Here is a 22,638-nt window from a genome sequence, read left to right as displayed (position 1 = left end):
GAACAGAAGAAGAATCTGCCATGTCACCATGTTGCTCTCTGCCTGAATGGAAAGAACAGAAGAAGAATCTGCCATGTCACCATGTTGCTCTCCGCCTGAATGGAAAGAACAGAAGAAGAATCTGCCATGTCACCATGTTGCTCTCTGCCTGAATGGAAAGAACAGAAGAAGAATCTGCCATGTCACCATGTTGCTCTCCGCCTGAATGGAAAGAACAGAAGAAGAATCTGCCATGTCACCATGTTGCTCTCTGCCTGAATGGAAAGAACAGAAGAAGAATCTGCCATGTCACCATGTTGCTCTCCGCCTGAATGGAAAGAACAGAAGAAGAATCTGCCATGTCACCATGTTGCTCTCTGCCTGAATGGAAAGAACAGAAGAAGAATCTGCCATGTCACCATGTTGCTCTCCGCCTGAGTGGAAAGAACAGAAGAAGAATCTGCCATGTCACCACCTCATGAGGTCTTGAGGTCAAATAGTTGCTGACCTCTGTGGGAGACGAACCGCCAACAAGGGAGCGTCGCAGGCAACCGGCAACATTTGCAGCTGATGAACTGTTAATTGTCTCTCAGCTGAGTGCAGACCGGTCGGGGCCTGGAGGTGCTGGAATGACGTCACACAGCTCAGACCGACTGCTCATGGCGAACGCAGCTCTGCCAAGTCACTGTCCACAGGAGTCACGCTGCACTTGTTATCACGTTGGTCATCCTGTGGTTCTTCCAGCCTGCTCTACCAGCGCAGGGTCCACAGTAACACTCCGTGTTAAAAGACCCCCCCCCCCATCCACAACACAGGCTGTTCAGACCCCCCCATCCACAACACAGGCTGTTCAGACCCCCCCATCCACAACACAGGCTGTTCAGGCTTCTGCCCTCAGGCCGGAGGTTCAGAAGCTTGAAATGCAAAACAAATGGACTGAAAATCTCTTTCTTCCCCGTCGCCATCAGACTTGTTTACATTTAATGTGTACATTGCACACAATGCACATCTCACTTTCTGACTAATATGTTGCACTGCTCTGTTATTTTATTTTATTCTATTTTCTTGTGTATATACTTATTTATGTATGTGTGTCGGCACCAGGGTAGACGGCAAAGTAAGAATTTCATGACACTGTGAAACCTGCTTTTACTGTTGAAATGACAATAAAACACCTTGAACCTTGAGCATTCACTCATAGTTCCCACGGTGCTCCGTCACTCTGCTCCGTCACTGCAGCCTTAAGGATTTCAGGTCCATGACGACCTCACACCACAACAGCTCTTGCCAATGTGCTGTAGTTTCATTACATTTATTTTACAGAAACTTACTAGGACGTAAATGTCTGATGTTTTTATCCACTGTTTATTTCTGGTCTCAGGTTAATGAAATATGAACACACACACACACACACACACACACACACACACACACACACACACACACAGTATGGCGGTGAAGAGTTTACACGAAACCTACTAGCACTTGAGCATAAATTGTGATTTAGGATTGTTCTTTTGGTTACAGGGAATAGAAATGTAATCCACAGGGAATATAAAGTGTTTATAAGCTTAGCACAGTTTTCTATGTACGCACACATCAACAAAACGTGAACAGACTTGACGAAGCAGAAGGATTTTAAATAAAAATAACACTTTTTATTTACTTTCAGGTCGTACACAAAACAGTTGGTACCAAATATACATATATACAACTCTGTAAGACAAGGCGATTAAAAAAAAGTGAAGCAAACGCAGCAGATTACTTTGGCACTTAATGTTCCACTTCACAGAAAGAATCCATCATCAGAAAAACCACAAACCTCAACGTCAGTTATTGACGCATGAATGCAAACATTATTCAGATGTTGACCATAAAAACCGACTTGCATGTCATAAAAACTCTTCAGTCTTATTTTACCTACCAGTAACACTGGACTCAGCCAAGCTAACCTCGTATACAGATTAGAAAAAAAAGATGGAGAATTTGGATCTTCTGTTCGTTTCCTCAGCTAAAGTTATGACTTCAGATGACAGACGTCTGCAGTTAGAGCAGAACCCCTGGACTTGATGACATCATAGCTTTAACACATCTTACTCGGCTGCTTGAGGTATAAATGTGTAATAAAAAATCAAATACAACAAACAAAACTCAGTCGCCTCCATGTAAATGCAATTTATCGTCATTTTCGGTAACTGAAGGCTGTGAGAGCCTGGAACTCCACCGGGGAAACATTGCTGACTCTGCTCTGCTTCTAATTGTGTAAATCTAATTTCTATCACCATGACTTTAAGTACTGACTGCTTCTGAGGCTGAAACGAAAGCAAACCCAGCCAATACCAGCCGTGAGCAGTCGGTGGGTTCTGCTACTGGAATGCTGCCAGTAAAATGATGAACTGGAACGTAAAGACATTTCACTGGAATATCCTTTTTGTCATCCTAAATTGCTTTGCAGTGGTCTGAAACTACAAACACACAATGCTCCACATATGAGGATGAAAGAGAAGCTGTACAAAGCCCAACCAATCGGACAAAAGATGAAAGGGGGCCTCATAAAGGACCAGTACAAGATTGAGAAGGCGACATATTTACAATGAGAACCATATAAAGACCATCAAAACTTTGGAAATGTACAGAAAGGCACTGGGCGACACTCCCTGTGTAAACACACACTTGAAGGTTTAGCAGCATTGGATTGGGCGCAGGTTTACGCAGAACGTCAGCGACGTCACTCCCACCTGTAGACCTTCAGCATCTTCTCAGTGAGCGCGGCCAGGAAGTGCTCGCCGTTCACCGACAGGGAGCTGATGTCCAGCACCGGCAGGTCGGCCGGGAGCTTCTGGAGGAGGGAGCCGCTGCCGGCGTCCCACACCTGTGGACGAGAGACGTGCAACTGTCAGGGTCTTTCAGATGGAGGTTCATGCAGTTTAAAGTCCCAGTGAACTGAAGGTTCCACCTCCAAAACTCTCTGGTGTCTCTTCTAGAACATTTTCCTGCTAACTGGCTGAAGGGTAAAATGTTAAAACACGGCAATCTGTGAGAAAATAGCCGATAAACGGCGCTATTTCCTCTGCTGGGCGGAGCTTCTGACAATAATAGAGTGACATCACGAGTTGTGCACACGCCCAAGTTGTGTTTACATTATGGAGGATCAGAGTTTTGACCACGAAGAGGCTGAATTGAACCATATTTCATCATCATGGTCATTTCAAACCCAGTGATTGATGAAGAAGACACAGAAGGTGGTTCTGTCATCGGTGACCCCGTCTGGAACATGTTTGAGGAAGCAGAAGACGCTTCGTCCTCCATTCGTCCTCGTCTCCTCGCCTCAGCAGCCGCCACTTTTCACCTTTGAGGCTTTGAGGCTCCTGACTGTTGGCAGAACGACCGACTTCCTGGATCCAACACGTCCAAGAGCTAGAAGACTGAATCACTGAAGATGAGTCCAGGTGTTACTTGATCGTCTACTAGCCGCCCGAGCTAGCGGCTCCCGCTAGCCGTGCGAGCTAACGGCTAGCCGCTCCCGCCGCCCGTGCTCCTTTCCTCCTCTCTGGTCTCTTCCAGGCTCAATCTTTCATCAAGGCTCATAAAACGCCGACTATAACTTCAAAACACTGTAAAAACTTGGATATTTAAGAGGAAACAAGCCGATATAAACACAACAGATGGAGATCTGCACAACTCTTGACGTCACGCTCACGAAGAAGGATTCCCCCGACTTCCTCGGCTGGAGATTCAAAATTCAAATAACTTTGTTATGTGACAACAGTGGTGGGGCAGAGTCGGAGGAACCTTAGAAGTAGAACCACAACTATCGTTTTTTGCAAAGTAATTTACATTTCACTGGGACTTTAAGCATGTGATCTAGTGAGAATTCTGTATGGATGTGGTGTTTTCAATATATTCCCTTACAAGTGCTTCATCGCCACGTAGAGATCCGACCCAGACTCACCATGGTGGAGTTGGACGCCTCGTCTCCGGCACAGACCAGTGTGCGGTCCCCGTCCGGACTCTTGAACACGGCGTTCTTGGTGAGCAGCGTGCAGGACGAGCCGGCGCTGAAGGTCTGGACCGGCGAGCAGGAGCAGTCGGGGTGCTGGTCCGACTCCAGCTGTGGGCTGCGGCTCAGAGCCATCAGCACACAGTGCAGCGACGGGTTGGAGCGGCCTGCAACACACCACATACACACTCACTAGAATGCACAACGGACCTGGAGCCTCGCCTGTATAACGTGATGTAGGATTCCTAATGAAAACCTACCTGAGCCCAAAAAGTGAAAATGGATGAAAGTCAGATCGGTAAAACAGACTGCGTACACACATCTGCACACACTTTGCTTTTACAGATCCCAGTCCAGCTGGAAGGTTGACGGTTCAACTCCCGCCCTCAACTCGCCCACTTTCTTTTTTTTTTTTAACAGGGTTTGTTTATTCAAGATTCAGTTAAACAATGTTGGAAATCACCGATAATCTTTCCCTCTTTTCTTCCCTCCCAGAACCGTCGACACGGAACCCCCCAGTCGACACGGAACCCCCCCAGTCGACACGGAACAACACAGTCGACACGGAACAACACAGTCGACACGGAACAACACAGTCGACACGGAACAACTCAGTCGACACGGAACAACTCAGTCGACACGGAACAACTCAGTCGACACGGAACAACTCAGTCGACACGGAACAACACAGTCGACACGGAACAACACAGTCGACACGGAACAACACAGTCAACACGGAACAACACAGTCGACACGGAACAACACAGTCGACACGGAACAACTCAGTCGACACGGAACAACTCAGTCGACACGGAACAACTCAGTCGACACAGAACAACTCAGTCGACACGGAACAACACAGTCGACACGGAACAACACAGTCGACACGGAACAACACAGTCGACACGGAACAACACAGTCGACACGGAACAACTCAGTCGACACGGAACAACTCAGTCGACACAGAACAACTCAGTCGACACAGAACAACACAGTCGACACAGAACAACACAGTCGACACGGAACAACTCAGTCGACACGGAACAACTCAGTCGACACGGAACAACTCAGTCGACACAGAACAACTCAGTCGGCACAGTCGACACAGAACAACACAGTCGACACGGAACAACACAGTCGACACGGAACAACTCAGTCGACACGGAACAACTCAGTCGACACGGAACAACTCAGTCGACACGGAACAACACAGTCGACACGGAACAACACAGTCGACACGGAACAACACAGTCGACACGGAACAACACAGTCGACACGGAACAACACAGTCGACACGGAACAACACAGTCGACACGGAACAACACAGTCGACACGGAACAACACAGTCGACACGGAACAACACAGTCGACACGGAACAACACAGTCGACACGGAACAACACAGTCGACACGGAACAACACAGTCGACACGGAACAACACAGTCGACACGGAACAACACAGTCGACACAGAACAACTCAGTCGACACAGAACAACTCAGTCGACACAGAACAACACAGTCGACACAGAACAACTCAGTCGACACAGAACAACTCAGTCGACACAGAACAACTCAGTCGACATAGAACAACACAGTCGACATAGAACAACACAGTCGACACAGAACACAGTCGACACAGAACAACACAGTCGACACAGAACAACACAGTCGACACAGAACAACACAGTCGACACAGAACAACACAGTCGACACAGAACAACAGTCGACACAGAACAACAGTCGACATAGAAACCCCCAGTCGACATAGAACCCCCCAGTCGACATAGAACAACTCAGTCGACATAGAACAACTCAGTCGACATAGAACAACTCAGTCGACATAGAACAACTCAGTCGACATAGAACAACACAGTCGACATAGAACAACACAGTCGACATAGAACAACACAGTCGACATAGAACAACACAGTCGACATAGAACAACTCAGTCGACATAGAACAACTCAGTCGACATAGAACAACTCAGTCGACATAGAACAACTCAGTCGACATAGAACAACTCAGTCGACATAGAACAACTCAGTCGACATAGAACCCCCCAGTCGACATAGAACAACTCAGTCGACATAGAACAACTCAGTCGACATAGAACAACTCAGTCGACATAGAACCCCCCAGTCGACATAGAACAACTCAGTCGACATAGAACAACTCAGTCGACATAGAACTCAGTCGACATAGAACAACTCAGTCGACATAGAACAACTCAGTCGACATAGAACAACTCAGTCGACATAGAACAACTCAGTCGACATAGAACAACACAGTCGACATAGAACAACAGTCGACATAGAACCCCCCAGTCGACATAGAACCCCCCAGTCGACATAGAACCCCCCAGTCGACATAGAACAACTCAGTCGACATAGAACAACTCAGTCGACATAGAACAACTCAGTCGACATAGAACAACTCAGTCGACATAGAACAACACAGTCGACATAGAACAACACAGTCGACATAGAACAACACAGTCGACATAGAACAACAGTCGACATAGAACCCCCCAGTCGACATAGAACAACACAGTCGACATAGATCCCAGTCGACATAGAACAACACAGTCGACATAGAACAACACAGTCGACATAGATCCCAGTCGACATAGAACAACACAGTCGACATAGAACACAGTCGACATAGATCCCAGTCGACATAGATCCCAGTCAACATAGAACCCCCCCAGTCGACATAGAACCCCAACAGGACACTGGAGTTCCATCACGGAGGAAATCTATTCAATGGAGAAAATGACTTTTCACCTGAGAACCAAGCAGGTGACTGAACACAGAACTGGAGGAAATGGACCTTGTTTAGAAAGAGAAAACAAGATCATCCTTTTTTGACTGACTGAAAAGTGCGATGCCCCTTTTGTGTTGCTTTTCTCTGTTTGTTTTCTATGTCTAGAACAACAAAGACAAATAAAAAGTATTAAAAAAATGTTTTTAAATGACTGACACCCCTGATCTAAACTGACGAGGAGTGAAAACAGTTTTTGGACCCTGCCGGTTTGCTGCCTGTAAAGCCTGCTGGTCTTACCTGGCCGGTAGGTGACCAGACAGTGGCGGCTCTCCGCCTCCACCTGGATGTCGATGCAGCGCGCCGCCTCCAGCGGCAGCATGTGCGGGCGGTACGTGGCCTCGTTCACCTGCTCCCAGAAGCAGCCGCCCTCCAGCGAGCCGGTGATGAGGCCGCCGCAGGGGAAGGAGCTGGACGTGGCCCGGGGGACGTAGCAGAGCGACGCCACGGGGCACCTGTTGACACCACAGCACCGGGTCAGCGGCCGAGGACGTTAGTTACCCGGGACCCCCCCGGGAGATCCGGCGTGAGCACCTGGAGCGCAGCGGGCGAAGCTCCTGCACGTGTGTGCTGGTGTCTCTGGTGTCGTAGACCAGCACCGAGCCGTGGCTCAGGCCGGCGTAGATGTAGTTACTGTTGTCCAGACACCAGCAGCAGCTCCACACCGGCTTCCCTGCATTGTAGGTCTGAACCACCGTGTTGGTCAGCAGGCTGCAACACAAACAGCAAGCGTCCAGCGTGAGAGGACGGAGGGGAAAACATCCAGCCCCGCGGCCCCGCGGCCCCGAACCCACCTGGTCAGCTTGACGGTGTTGTCCAGGGCGGCCGACAGCAGCAGGCTGTCGTTCTGCCTGTTGAACGACAGACCTCGGATCTGTTTAGTGTGGATGGGGACGTACTGACTTGCCTTCAGGTTCACCATGCTCACCTTCTTCACCCCGAAACCTAAAAACAACACACAGGAGACACTCCCGCCAGTCTGTTACCTGCGTAAGTGGAGAAGCCTCCAGGAAATGTATGACCACAAAGTACGGGACTGTTGTTTTGATTTCAGAATCACAAATACTTTGTTTATCCCTGAGAAATTCTTGTAACGGCTCCACTCACAATGAAGTGTGGACGTTGAGGGAAGGTAATCAATACCGCACAATAACACAAAATAACATTCTACTAAATACCGATATATAGTGGGTGAAGCTCAGCAGTGATTGATGTAGCAGCAGACTGAGCTTAACAAGCGACAACACAGGAATGGAGGGTCTCTTGCAGCTGTTGTGCTTTGGAGGATGAGTCTGTTGCTGAAGTTGTGTTTGGTACCCAAACCCCCAGCTCTCTACAAAATAAAGTTCCACATTGTGGTGACCAGTTAAGGTCATAATTCACCCACACCTGCACCTGGGCGGAGGCGATGCAAAGACAGACCCTGGGACCCGGAGCAGCGTCTGTATGTTGACGTCATCATTAAGCTTGTAAAAAAAGCCAAGTACGGAGCCCCTTGTTACATTCAGGTGTGTTGCAAGTGGGAGAAACCCAGGACGTGCAGGACACGGGCCTCCAGGCCCAGAGATGATGACTCCTGATCTAAACCGTGTCCTGGTCTCTACAGCTGGATTAACCTAACCTTATTCTGGTGAAAGAACGTCACCTGAGCACCACGACATTCAACCAGTCACTGCATACAGAAATGTGCACCGAGACACTTCAGGGGACAGAAACTGAATTCACATCCAGGCTTCTTCATCCAGACGACCTCACATTACTCCTATTTTAGATCCTCTGCACCGGCTCCCCATCAAATTTAGAATTGATTTCAAGATTTTAGTTCTGACATTTAGAGCGTTGCAAGGTCAGGCACCTAAATATGTGTCTGACTTGTTGTGCCCCTGGTACTCCTCCAGTCGCTCCCTTGGGTCCTCGGGCCAGAACCTCCTCACTGTTCCACGGACCCACTTCAAAGCCAGAGGAGACATGTCCTTTGAAGCTGCTGCTCCTAGATTGTGGAACGACCTTCCTTTGTCGCTGTGTGGAGCTGATCTGTGGATTCTTTTAAGAAGCAGCTGGAAACACGGCTGTTCAGACAAGCTTTTAGTCGACATGGCTGCGATTGGTTCTATCTTTATTCCGTCCGTACTATTTTATTATGTCCGTACTATTTTACTGTGACCATACGATTTTATTGTGACCTTACGATTTTATTGTGACCGTGCTATTTTATTGTTGTCTGTACTATTTTTATTATTTTTATGCCTCTGTGAAGCACTTTGTGATTTTGTCTGTGAAAGGTGCTATACAAATAAAGTTTCTTCTTCTTCTTCTTCAGTAAAAGTGCCAGTATTTGTCAGAAGGAAAGTGAAGGAGCAGCAGCCTCACCAGGGACCAGCGTGGCGTGAGGGGAGGGCTGTGAGGCCAGCAGGCAGCTCAGTGGCTCGCAGTAGGACAGCACCCTGCAGCCTCCGGCCTGAGACACCAGCACGGCGCTGGAGAAGCTGTACTGGGACTTCTTGGAGCCCATTTGAGACGCAGCGAGGAGACAGGAGGAGGACGAGGACGAGGTGGCTGAGCTCCTGCCAGCCTTGGCCATCAGGGCCCTCAGCTCCTGCACGGCCAGAAGGAATGAGCCAGTTAATGGTTCACATTCATGAAGACACATATCTGAGACGTTAAAGGTAGAGAAGCTGGCCTCAAGAAACATCTGGATCATACACACATTCATTGAGTTTAAAGAGTCTGGATTTTTAAAAAACAAACTACAATCACTTTAAATTATGGTTGGGCGATAAATGCAAAAATATCCTGTCACGATTAAAAAAAAATTTAATCACAAGAACAATTTGATTACAATTCTCTTGAACATTGGTTTTTGAGTTTCATTTACAAGGGCAAACAAAAGCCCAACAGAAAACAACAAGACAATTTAGGCCAGAAAAACCTTTCTGGACATATTTCAATTTAAATAGTTAAAGTGTATAATTGTACCAACATGTGCTAAAAATGGAAACATACCAAAAGGTAAACGACAACACTGATGAAGTTACAACATAAAAACCGTGTGTGGCTTTTGAGGAGCTTTGACATGAACATGAAAAGCTCCTGGGCTCCCTGAAGAAGAAGGACCCGTTAACACAGCCATGATTTCCACCCTGTGGAAGAAGCTAAGTTGACTGAGCACACAGGTGTCTTCATGCCAGCCTCACCCTGAGGACCCCCTGGTGTCCCCGTCCCGTCTGCTATGGGGACAGCCTTGACATTCCACAACGCACCAGAGCCAACATCTTCTCTTCCTGCTCTTGACGAAGGCAGACGTGTTGCTCTCCCTCCCTCCCCTTCTATTCCTGCTCTTGTCTTATCAGATTCTAGTCGGACCCTCTCTGCACCTCTACCCAAACTGAAGTTATGGATTTGATCAGCTGGTCTCTCGATACAATCGATCAAACCCTTTCGACAAAAACAACGGGCAAAGAGGAGCTGGATACACAGTGGACTCCTGGAGCACCGTGTGTCTGTCCATTCTTTCCATCGGGGACATGGAAGACGTCTACATAATTGGATCTATGATGACAGGTGTGCTGCTGATTGGAGCTGGCAGTTTCCTGATCTCTGGCAGTGTTGGGTTGAAGCACCAGCCGTGGTGGGAAGGCTGCCTGCAGAACCCAACACTCAGACTCCTGCCATAAACGAACTCAAGACTTTTTAATGGAAGCAAATGAAGAGCCAGACGGCTCAGAACTCCTGCAGTGAAACGTACTGCTTCAGGAAAAGAGGAGAACGCCACAATCAGAGATGGAAATATGTTCCAGATTGCTACTTTACGTTATGGAACGCACACAGAAGTGAGCCCAGTAAGGCTGCAGTAAGGCTGCTATGGAGTAGCACCAACGGCCCGCACACTGTGTGGACACGTAATGTGGAAAGCATGGAGGGTCTTGATGCGTCAGCATAGAACTGTAACATATAGAATGTGTTCTCCAGCTGGTTCTACGATCTCTCCGTCAGATCGTTAACACGATCTAACCCTTCACGATAGAATATTGCCGTATCACACACATCTACATTAGATCATCACCAACTGATTTAAAGTCCTAGTGAACTGAAGGTTCCACCTCCAAAACTCTCTGGTGTCTCTTCTAGAACGTTTTCCTGCTAACTGGCTGAAGGGTCAAATGTTAAAACACGGCAATCTGTGAGAAAATAGCCGATAAACGGCGCCATTTCCTCTGCTGGGCGGAGCTTCTGACAATAATAGTGACATCACGAGTTGTGCACACGCCCAAGTTGTGTTTACATTATGGAGGATCAGAGTTTTGACCACGAAGAGGCTGAATTGAACCATATTTCATCATCATGGTCATTTCAAACCCAGTGATTGATGAAGAAGACACAGAAGGTGGTTCTGCCATCGGTGACCCCGTCTGGAACATGTTTGAGGAAGCAGAAGACGCTTCGTCCTCCATTCGTCCTCGTCTCCTCGCCTCAGCAGCCGCCAGTTTTCACCTTTGAGGCTCCTGACTTTTGGCAGAACGACCGGCTTCCTGGATCCAACACATCCAAGAGCTAGAAGACTGAATCACCGAAGATGAGTCCAGGTATTACTTGATCGTCTACTAGCCGCCCGAGCTAGCGGCTCCCGCTAGCCGCCTGAGCTAACAGCTACCGGCTCCCGCCGCCCGTGCTCCTTTCCTCCTCTCTGGTCTCTTCCAGGCTCAATCTTTCATCAAGGCTCATAAAACGCCGACTATACCTTCAAAACACTGTAAAAACTTGGATATTTAAGAGGAAACAAGCCGATATAAACACAACAGATGGAGATCTGCACAACTCTTGACGTCACGCCCACGAAGAAGGATTCCCCCGACTTCCTCGGCTGGAGATTCAAACTTCAAATAACTTTGTTATGCGACAACAGTGGAGGGGCAGAGTCGGAGGAACCTTAGAAGTAGTACCACAACTATCGTTTTTTGCAAAGTAGTGTTTTCCATTTCACTCGGACTTTAAACTGCAGAAGAGAACGGATTGATCACTTTAGAAAAGAGGTTTTAAACACATTTTAGTCCACAAACAACCAAGTCTGATGTCCAGAAAAATAGTAGCATGACAATGCATTGTATGGATATGAACAACCATGTAAAGAAGTACAAGCAACTGCTGGAAGTGTCCATATTATTACTCTGTGAACTTCAGTTTTCTCAAGGTAACTCGTTAAGCATCATTGATCGGAGCTAAAAGCACTGCTGCATTAGCACAGCAGTTGTGCTTATTGCAAAACTTCCAGTTAATGTTTGTTATCTTAAACGTGGTGTTCCTCCAGACAGGAATGATACTCATCTCGTACGTTCGGCACATTTCAAAGAAAGACATGATAAAGTGGAGCGACAGAAAGGAGATGCTGATACCTGGAGCTCCTGTTGTGCTTGGCCGTACTTGTTTGTGACCACTTGCAGTTTGAGTTTGTACTGAGCAGACTCCAGTTCAGCCTTCCTCCTCAAAGACTGCTCCTCTTCCAGAGACCTAAAGCACACAAGACTGCATGTTATGCTCACACAATCATGCACTTTGCACCAGTGGAGAGACACAAGCCAACACTGATCGGTCGTCTTCTGCCATGAAAATGTCACTTCTGTGAGATTTCAATGGTGGGGAGGACTTGAGCCCTCAAAATGTGCTTCTGTCAACACTCTCATTGTGTTCTCACTTTACAGAAGATATTTCCTGTTCGGGTGTTTAGCTGGGAATGGTTCGTAGCACCAGCGACCTTGAACAGGATTAAGGGGTCTGAAAGAGGGACGGCTGATTTGGCGTTAAACTGCAGGAGGCGGAGCCACAAGCTGGGTCAATGATACACATGTACTTTCATAAGAATGGTGGTTAGTTCACAGCAGTTTCTCAATGTCACGGTACTGAAATGATGGGAAGTCAATTCCTACGGGAGAAACAAGTCATGATTGTGTGACAAATGTATGATTACATAATATTGAATCAATGCAATGAAAATGATACTGGTAACAGAAAACATGAATACTATTAATAAATGAGTTTCTTTTCTGAAGTTTCAAAATAGACTAACAATGAATTTCTTTGTTCTAACGTTTGATTTAAGTTACAAAACTTCAGTGCAGAATTTATGAACTGTGTAAATGAACAATTAAAACTCACAACTTCATTACCTCCAAATGTTTTTGTTTTTTTCCCCAAATATTCAACATCCCTCCAATCTATCAAGCCGCTTGCAAGACACACGACTGAGGGTGAAGTGAAACGGGAGCTCTGATTGGTCGAAGTCCTTCCTTCTCAGCCGATCACTGATTCTCTGTATGAAGCGATTGACCAGCAGACAATCACTGCTTTCATTACGGACATTCAGAACGCCGCCCACGCTTTGTTCTCACAGCTTCATGAAGTCCGGAGAACCCTGGTTCCACCCTCCCCCTGGTTCCACCCTCCCCCTGGTTCCATCCTCTCCCTCCTGGTTCCACCCTCCCCCTCCTGGTTCCACCCTCCCCCTCCTGGTTCCATCCTCCTCCCCCTGGTTCCAATCTCCCCCTCCTGGTTCCACCCTCCCCCTGGTTCCACCCTCCCCCTCCTGGTTCCACCCTCCCCCTCCTGGTTCCACACTCCCCCTCCTGGTTCCACCCTCCCCCTGGTTCCACCCTCCTCCCCCTGGTTCCACACTCCTCCCCCTGGTTCCACACTCCTCCCCCTGGTTCCACACTCCCCCTCCTGGTTCCACCCTCCTCCCCCTGGTTCCACCCTCCTCCCCCTGGTTCCACCCTCCCCCTCCTGGTTCCACCCTCCCCTCCTGGTTCCACCCTCCCCCTCCTGGTTCCATCCTCCTCCTGGTTCCAATCTCCCCTCCTGGTTCCACCCTCCTCCTGGTTCCACCCTCCTCCTGGTTCCACCCTCCCCCTGGTTCCACCCTCCCCCTCCTGGTTCCACCCTCCCCCTCCTGGTTCCACCCTCCCCCTCCTTGTTCCACCCTCCCCCTCCTGGTTCCATCCTCCTCCCCCTGGTTCCAATCTCCCCCTCCTTGTTCCACCCTCCCCCTCCTGGTTCCACCCTCCCCCTCCTGGTTCCACCCTCCTCCCCCTGTTTCCACACTCCCCCTCCTGGTTCCACCCTCCCCCTGGTTCCATCCTCCTCCCCCTGGTTCCATCCTCCTCCCCTGGTTCCACCCTCCCCCTCCTGGTTCCACCCTCCCCCTCCTGGTTCCACCCTCCCCCTCCTGGTTCCACCCTCCTCCCCCTGGTTCCACCCTCCTCCCCCTGGTTCCACCCTCCTCCCCTGGTTCCACCCTCCCCCCCCTGGTTCCACCCTCCCCCTCTGGTTCCATCCTCCCCCTCCTGGTTCCATCCTCCTCCCCCTGGTTCCACCCTCCCCCTCCTGGTTCCCACCCTCCTCCCCCTGGTTCCACCCTCCCCCTCCTGGTTCCACCCTCCCCCTCCTGGTTCCAATCTCCCCCTCCTGGTTCCACCCCTCCCCCTCCTGGTTCCACCCTCCCCCTCCTGGTTCCACCCTCCTCCTGGTTCCACCCTCCCCCTCCTGGTTCCACCCTCCCCCTCCTGGTTCCACCCTCCTCCTGTTCCACCCTCCCCCTCCTGGTTCTACCCTCCTCCTGGTTCCACCCTCCCCCTCCTGGTTCCACCCTCCCCCTCCTGGTTCCACCCTCCCCCCTCCTTGTTCCACCCTCCCCCTCCTGGTTCCATCCTCCTCCCCCCTGGTTCCACCCTCCCCCTCCTGGTTCCACCCTCCTCCTGGTTCCACCCTCCCCCTCCTGGTTCCACCCTCCCCCTCCTGGTTCCACCCTCCTCCCCCTGGTTCCACCCTCCCCCTCCTGGTTCCACCCTCCCCCTCCTGGTTCCATCCTCCCCCTCCTGGTTCCACCCTCCCCCTCCTGGTTCCACCCTCCCCCTGGTTCCACCCTCCCCCTCCTTGTTCCACCCTCCCCCTCCTGGTTCCATCCTCCTCCCCCTGGTTCCAATCTCCCCCTCCTTGTTCCACCCTCCCCCTCCTGGTTCCACCCTCCCCCTCCTGGTTCCATCCTCCCCCTCCTGGTTCCATCCTCCCCCTCCTGGTTCCACCCTCCCCCTCCTGGTTCCATCCTCCCCCTCCTGGTTCCACCCTCCCCCTCCTGGTTCCACCCTCCCCCTCCTTGTTCCACCCTCCCCCTCCTTGTTCCACCCTCCCCCTCCTGGTTCCACCCTCCCCCTCCTGGTTCCACCCTCCTCCCCCTGGTTCCACCCTCCTCCCCCTGGTTCCACCCTCCTCCCCCTGGTTCCACCCTCCTCCCCCTGGTTCCACCCTCCCCCTGGTTCCATCCTCCCCCTCCTGGTTCCACCCTCCCCCTCCTGGTTCCACCCTCCCCCTCCTGGTTCCACCCTCCCCCTCCTGGTTCCACCCTCCTCCCCCTGGTTCCACCCTCCTCCCCCTGGTTCCACCCTCCTCCCCCTGGTTCCACCCTCCCCCCCCTGGTTCCACCCTCCCCCTCCTGGTTCCATCCTCCCCCCTCCTGGTTCCATCCTCCTCCCCCTGGTTCCACCCTCCCCCTCCTGGTTCCACCCTCCTCCCCCTGGTTCCACCCTCCCCCTCCTGGTTCCACCCTCCCCCTCCTGGTTCCAATCTCCCCCTCCTGGTTCCACCCTCCCCCTCCTGGTTCCACCCTCCCCCTCCTGGTTCCACCCTCCTCCTGGTTCCACCTCCCCCTCCTGGTTCCACCCTCCCCCTCCTGGTTCCACCCTCCTCCTGGTTCCACCCTCCCCCTCCTGGTTCTACCCTCCTCCTGGTTCCACCCTCCCCCTCCTGGTTCCACCCTCCCCCTCCTGGTTCCACCCTCCCCCTCCTTGTTCCACCCTCCCCCTCCTGGTTCCATCCTCCTCCCCCTGGTTCCACCCTCCCCCTCCTGGTTCCACCCTCCTCCTGGTTCCACCCTCCCCCTCCTGGTTCCACCCTCCCCCTCCTGGTTCCACCCTCCTCCCCCTGGTTCCACCCTCCCCCTCCTGGTTCCACCCTCCCCCTCCTGGTTCCATCCTCCCCCTCCTGGTTCCACCCTCCCCCTCCTGGTTCCACCCTCCCCCTGGTTCCACCCCTCCCCCTCCTTGTTCCACCCTCCCCCTCCTGGTTCCATCCTCCTCCCCCTGGTTCCAATCTCCCCCTCCTTGTTCCACCCTCCCCCTCCTGGTTCCACCCTCCCCCTCCTGGTTCCATCCTCCCCCCTCCTGGTTCCATCCTCCCCCTCCTGGTTCCACCCTCCCCCTCCTGGTTCCATCCTCCCCCTCCTGGTTCCACCCTCCCCCTCCTGGTTCCACCCTCCCCCTCCTTGTTCCACCCTCCCCCTCCTTGTTCCACCCTCCCCCTCCTGGTTCCACCCTCCCCCTCCTGGTTCCACCCTCCTCCCCCTGGTTCCACCCTCCTCCCCCTGGTTCCACCCTCCTCCCCCTGGTTCCACCCTCCTCCCCCTGGTTCCACCCTCCCCTGGTTCCATCCTCCCCCTCCTGGTTCCACCCTCCCCCTGGTTCCATCCTCCCCCTCCTGGTTCCACCCTCCCCCTGGTTCCACCCTCCCCCTCCTGGTTCCATCCTCCTCCCCCTGGTTCCATCCTCCTCCCCCTGGTTCCAATCTCCCCCTCCTTGTTCCACCCTCCCCCTCCTGGTTCCACCCTCCCCCTCCTGGTTCCACCCTCCCCCTCCTGGTTCCACACTCCCCCTCCTGGTTCCACCCTCCCCCTGGTTCCACCCTCCCCCTGGTTCCACCCTCCCCCTGGTTCTCTGCCACTAACCACTGAACCCTCTGCAACGATCCTCAAAACTCACTTCATAACGCATCGCTGTGGTTTAAAAAGAATCTGCTAGAGACACTTCAAGACCACTGCACCAGTTTCTAGCTTTCCTGTTTTACAAGTCTGTGTATTTTTTGTAGCACTGTGTGATTTTCTGTCCATGCATCTTGTTTTCTTGTCATCATGTTCAATGCCTCCTCTTGACTAGCTTGTTATTCAAATGAGAAACGGTTCTCAACTAACTTCCTTGGTAAAAGAAAGATGAACGTGAGACGGCCGCAGCACATTTAGGTTCAATACTAATCCAACCTTCTCCTTGATGGGAGCAGTAAAATGTAGGTATTTCAGCCCTCCTACACTTCTTTTCAAGGGATTTACAGCTTTTCTCAAAAAAGACATCGGTGGAAATCCGTAGAAAATTGCCATTCCATGCTTATTCTATAATGAAAGACCTTGGCCAATGAAAGAACCTCATTTTATGAACACAAAGAATTTTAATATCAAATCAAGAGCAGACTAATTGAAATTTAATGACTGAGGACAAGACATCTTCACGTCGCCACCTGCCGGAGGAAGACTCCAGGACGTTTTGCCTCCAATATAGAGATTTTACACACCGGCTTTCGTGAACATCAAAAATACGAAGCAAATCCAAACTTCCAATGGACACAGCAAGATGACCAACACTTACTTCTTCAAGCTCTCCTGCTCCGAGTTGTCCAGCGCTCTGACCTTGAGGGCGTACAGCACCACGATGTCCGAGCGCTTTGCCCTCTTGTTGCACTGTGAACACACAGGAATACACGACGGACGACTGTCAAATGCTGCCGTTTGCCCGAAAGCTCCCCGGGGCCGGTTGCTGACCTGGGGGCATTTAGCAGAGGGGCCCTGGGCTTTGAGCCAGCGCTGGATGCAGGTGTAGCCAAAGAGGTGTCCACAGCGCAGGGTGGCCGGCCGGTGCTCGCCCGCCGTCGTCCACGCTTCGAAACAGATGGTGCAGGCATCGCTTTCGCTTTCCTGGCTGGGAGGCGGGCCAGGGGCCGGCTGGCGGAGCAGGGAGGAGGAAACAAACACTGAAGCTGCAAGTCGGGATGTTTCAATATGAACAATGTTCCTGTGACTGAGCTTTAAAGTGCAACGGCAGGAACTTCAATTCACTGCACCCACTTCGAAAACCTCATCCAATAAACCAGTGTTTTGAAACCACTGCGCCGCGGCACACTGGTGTTCCGCGAGATTTAATCAGGTGAGCCGTAGGAAATTATCCTATTTCACATTTTTTCTAAAAAAAAACATTTGCTCTCTCAGCCACTGTCAGCTGGTAGAGCAGTGTGCAGAGTAATCTAGTATAAATACTGTGGCGAGCGCCGAGGAAGAATTGCTCTGAGTTGAGATTCTATTCTGCCAAGCTGAACACCAGAGGCTTTTATTTTGACATGAACACACACAACCGGTACTTCATAACAGGATGAGACTCCACACAACACATTTCTCTCTCCTGGTTTCACACCAACATCCAACAAACCAAACTAGATGAAATAATGAACAATCTGAACCGAGGAACAAAAACTGTGGCAAGGCAGAGACTTTGAATATTGTTTGTGTATGAAGTATGAATTAGGCTGTACGGCACTTAACACTATCACGTCACACTATTTTTTGCACTGCTCTGTTACTTTACTTTATTTTTTTATTTTCTATATTGTATTCTCTTGTGCATATACTTATTTATATAGGTCGGCTTCAGCGTGAACGGCAAAATAAGAATTTCATTCTCCGTGAAACCTGGCTTTTACTGGCGATATGACAAATAAAACACCTTGAACCTTGAACCTTAATTAGGCCTTCTATCTGTACTTGATATCGACAAGTAAATAAAGGTTAGGACTCGCACTTAGTTCTTTCAATCGATGTAATAACTGAGCAGGAATCAGAAGAACGTCTGAACTTTACCTGAGCGTTCACATTCTGGGCGTCTGTCCTCTCACTGTGTGACGCTGAACTGGAGGCTGAAAAGAAAACGCCTTCCAACATCAGACCCGAGGCCTCTGGCACAGAGTGATTGGTTTTAATGTGCTATAATTGCTCTCTTCCTCTGGAATATACTGCTGCAAACAATCAACAGTTCAGTTCTACAGTTCAAGTGGCCCCATTACAGAACATTCTGAACCAGTGAAAATGTTACTCATCACACCTGTTACTGATCTAGTTGGTCTAAACTGAACAATCACAAGCTGCGTACTGTGGAGGGCAGCAGGACCAGTGATTTAGGAGAGGTCAAGTCTTCTGAAGAGAGAAGGAGCAGGAAAAGCAAGTGAGTTTTACAGTAAGTGTGCATGACGGTGAGTGAGGGGCTGCAGCTCATACGTGCTTTAGTTCTTTTGTCAAAAAGGTTTCAAATACCAAAGCTGGTTCCTTCTGAGCCGTTGTATATTATCCAGTCTTTATATTCATTTTTTCCCCCATTCATTGTTTTATGTGGAAACTTACATGTGTGAATTCCTGCTGTCTGCATATGCTGGGAATTATTTTGACACTACAATGGAGCTGCCACTACTTCAACTGGCCTTAGCAGCCAAAACATTCACTAGATGACCCCCCCCCCCCCCCCCCCCCATAGTACTTGTACAATGACAACCTATTCTATTCATTATATGCATTAAATGAAATAACCACAGCTCAAACTAGTAATTTAAAATAAAGACCTTTACTACGAGACAGATTGATTCTTGCTGTTCGGTTTCCCTTTCTAACAGGTTTGTGCTCAAAGGAACTGAAAGAAGACCACTGATCTCATCTGAACACCAAACCTGTACCCAATGGCGTTTTAAAACCACAATGACTCTAAACGACTGCAGCTTGATGTTTATTTCCAGGTTGAGAGGCTCGGGGGACGTTCTTGTCAGTTCTTGCTGTGAATGCGTAGCTTTTTTTCAGGCTAAAGCTCTGACAGTCCAATATACGTTTGAGGTTGAAACAACGTAGGTGTGGATGTGACGTGTGTGAGATTTTCTCTCTTCACTGATAACCAGCTGGAATTTCATATATTTTAAAGACAACAAATTCAAATGGCAAAGATTCTCTAAAGGCTTAGGGAGAGTTTGATCATTTTGTAAAATGTGGAAGTGAGCTCCGGCTGAGGACTGTGACAGAAGTGGGACTCACTGGATGTGGTGGCGTCCTGTGGCTGAACCTGCTGGACAGCGTTTCCTGCGTTTAGACCAGCCGGGGCCACCGGCTCAGCAGCAGACGTTCTGTCTTCGCTCCTCTCTGCCTCATCCTCGTCCGACTCGCTGAACTCCGTGGTGCTGCCCGACTCGGGCTCGGCCACGCTGGCGGCCGGCGCTCGGAGGAGGAAATCTGGGAATCCGCTGGAGGGAGCTGCAGTCTGGCTGGGGTAGTGGACCCTGAGTCCCTGTCTGAGACGCAAACACACACACCTTCAGGAACACTGACAAACTGAGCCTTCTTTCTTTGGCCAGCTGTCGTTACCTGAGTCTCCTCCGTATGGGCGCTCCCCGAACTGCCGAGCGTGTACCCGCAGCACCGTGCACCACCCTCTGGCTGAATGCCCAGGTGGCAGGAAGCCTGGGAGCTGCAGCTTCCTCACTTTCACCGTCATCTTCATCCACTTCGGTGCTACTGCCCGAGTCGAAGATCACCTGAGGTGCATTAGCCCCCACTGCCTGGTCTGCAGCAGGAGCAGCAGCAACCCCTGGACGCCTGACACCTCCGGTCTGCAGCGCTAGGTCCACCTCCATGGCCTCCATCTGCAAGGGAGCAGAGTGCAAACAACATCCATGAACCTGAAGCCTCAGGCTGATGGTGTACAGCAGCAGGAGACCACACTGGGTGTCCTTGCTCTCAGCCAAGACGAGGACACTGAGATTACCAACATGAAAACTTGGAGCCTTGTAGCAACTTCTGAGGCTGTTGCTCATGGGGACGTACTGGGGAGACTTTAGGCACGTTTGCATCAATTAAACATTGTTTAAACTATTTTAGGATTCCTCCTGACCATGCTCATCTCATGGTCACACAGCATGTCACATTTACTAGTTCTCTGGAGGAGAAATGCCTCTTTAGGCATCAAATTGAAGTCTGAAAGCACTCTGGGATCTAGTTGAAGAACACAATCACAGGACAGATACTGAGCTAACAAACCTGGAGCACAATCCAGCCAGCAAAATTGAAGAAAGTTGCAAATTGTGCCAACATGCATAATGCATTATGATGGATCAGACCTGCTGTACCCAGTTTTGTCCCGTAACTTCACCCGTGAATGTTCAAGCCTATCTCAAGACAGGAAAAACTCTAAACTCTGACAGGTCTTTGCCTGCTCACATTGCTTCTTGATGCACCCAACTGGGTAAAAGTTACACACCCACGAGGAGCCATCCTGTCCAAAGATACTTCAATGTGGCCTCCTGTCCGAAAGTCCTGCACAGCTGCATCAACGTTATTACGTACAGCAGGTGTTGTATAATACAGATTATATTATATTATAATAATATAATAATATAAGCGATATAGAGTCTAGAATTTCTTTATCTTACATGAAAGCCCAATGGTAAATAATCTTAACTGCAGTTTGGTTCACAAGTGCAAACAAAGAAAACCGACAACTCAAACAAGGTAAACAATGATTGACATGTAAATGACAGTCAACATGATGCCAAGTGCTGCAAGTCGTCTTTTTATTTATTTTCTTTTTGCATACAGGAAGCAGACTTTTCCAGACCGCGTGCAGGGATCAGTGTTCCACAACACCGGAACTTAATGTTCGGACGCGAGAAGCGGCGCGCGCTCCCACTGAGCTCCACACTCCGTCCCCAGGTCGTGGAGGCCTCGGCTCGGAGCGATGAAAGCAAAAGTGGCTTCATAATGTCGCATAATGCTTCCAAAAATGGTAAAATCGCAGCTGATGTCAACAGGGTGTTGTTCCCGGCTCAGTGGAAATAAACAAAACAAAGGAAACCAAGACGCTTGCTGGGCTAACAGTGCGGCTAACAGCCGGAAGCTAACGTTTGTGCAGCAGCTGTGCGGCGTGAGTTTGGTCTCAAACATACCTCTGGAGGTTCACCGGCCCCCGGGCCCGCTCGACAAGGTTGGAGGAGGTGACGACATTGCAACACAGGAAGAAAATAGTGTGTCCAAGCCGATTCTGTGGGTAACTTGGCCACGTTCTGGCCGCACAGCAGCGGGTTGAATCAGCGCGAAAAGGAACGCTCGAATCTCCCGGCGCGAGCTTAGTGACGATCAAATTTGAACGAATCGTTCAAAACCCGCGAGTCACTTACTGAACGGTGACTCACGAGTTTTCACGTTCATTAACTCGTTCACTGAGTCATTCTTGCTACAGCCTCCTTGTAGCTGGGCCGCTAAGCACAGCAGCTTCCGGCTCCTGACATTCACATGCGGCAGTTTCAGCACACTCGAGTCAGCTTGTCGGTGTAGTTCAGCACGAATGACCGACTCACCTCCCCTCAATCGTTCAGCTCACATGCCCGAGTCAGCTCGCTCCAATCGTTCAGCTCACATGACCGACTCACCTCGAAACTCGAAAGAGTCGTTCACTGAATCGGTCAGTAGCACTTCCGCTGTGTCGTTCACCTCATGAGCGGTGAGCCCTCCCCCCCCTCCCTCACCTGAAAATCTCCGAGTGACGGCGGAGAAAAAAATAATACATTGTTTGTTTCACAAAGCTTGTAGAGATAAATACATGAATAATACATGGCTAAATACACAATAAACAATGTTAAAATACCACTGTAGCGTGTATTGTGTTACATTTAATATTGTCCCCTATAATTAGTTCTGTCCTATGAACATAACATTATTTATTGATACTAGTAAAAAAAGAAAATCAGAATGTTGGAAGAAAATAAACTATAAAAACATATGTATACATTAATATATACTGTATATCTGCCATTCTGGATGCCAGGTATTTATTCAGTTTAATCATTTATCTAATTTATTTTCTGATTCAACTAAACCTCAAAAACAACACACATAATCTAGAATAAGGAGACCAGGATCACTAAAAACTAATGTGTACTTATTGTTTATTTT

The 22,638-nt window shown here is 49.9% G+C and overlaps 1 protein-coding gene across 1 annotated transcript; it reads right to left on the bottom strand.

The window, feature by feature from the left end:
• Nucleotides 1-1,628: 1,628 nt before the first annotated feature.
• Nucleotides 1,629-21,761, bottom strand: rfwd3 (ring finger and WD repeat domain 3). The gene is made up of 13 exons (XM_080505596.1): nucleotides 21,633-21,761; nucleotides 20,056-20,333; nucleotides 19,729-19,982; nucleotides 18,517-18,572; nucleotides 17,428-17,607; nucleotides 17,255-17,346; nucleotides 12,188-12,302; nucleotides 9,168-9,393; nucleotides 7,592-7,742; nucleotides 7,332-7,508; nucleotides 7,038-7,252; nucleotides 3,932-4,146; nucleotides 1,629-2,851 (listed from the first exon to the last, which is right to left on the bottom strand). Exons 2-13 carry the CDS (start codon nucleotides 20,331-20,333, stop codon nucleotides 2,708-2,710), a joined length of 2,103 nt encoding a protein of 700 aa, XP_080361722.1. The 5' UTR covers nucleotides 21,633-21,761; the 3' UTR covers nucleotides 1,629-2,707.
• Between the last annotated feature and the right edge of the window lie 877 nt (nucleotides 21,762-22,638).

The sequence above is a fragment of the Blennius ocellaris genome (genome assembly GCF_963422515.1).
Source record: "Blennius ocellaris genome assembly, chromosome: 11".
Classification (NCBI taxonomy): domain Eukaryota; kingdom Metazoa; phylum Chordata; class Actinopteri; order Blenniiformes; family Blenniidae; genus Blennius; species Blennius ocellaris.
Note: the sequence above shows the minus strand (reverse complement) of the source record. Positions and strands in the feature narration are given on the sequence as shown.

Bases quoted from the DNA above. Each gene is read 5' to 3' on its own strand.
- rfwd3 (XM_080505596.1), bottom strand. From the start codon at position 20,333: ATGGAGGCCATGGAGGTGGACCTAGCGCTGCAGACCGGAGGTGTCAGG. The intron at 12,303-17,254 runs GTAAGTGTTGGT...TGTGTGCTTTAG, and splicing joins GAGCAGGAGAGCTTGAAGAA to GTCTCTGGAAGAGGAGCAGT. The intron at 4,147-7,037 runs GTAAGACCAGCA...GGTGTGTTGCAG, and splicing joins TCTGGTCACCTACCGGCCAG to GCCGCTCCAACCCGTCGCTG.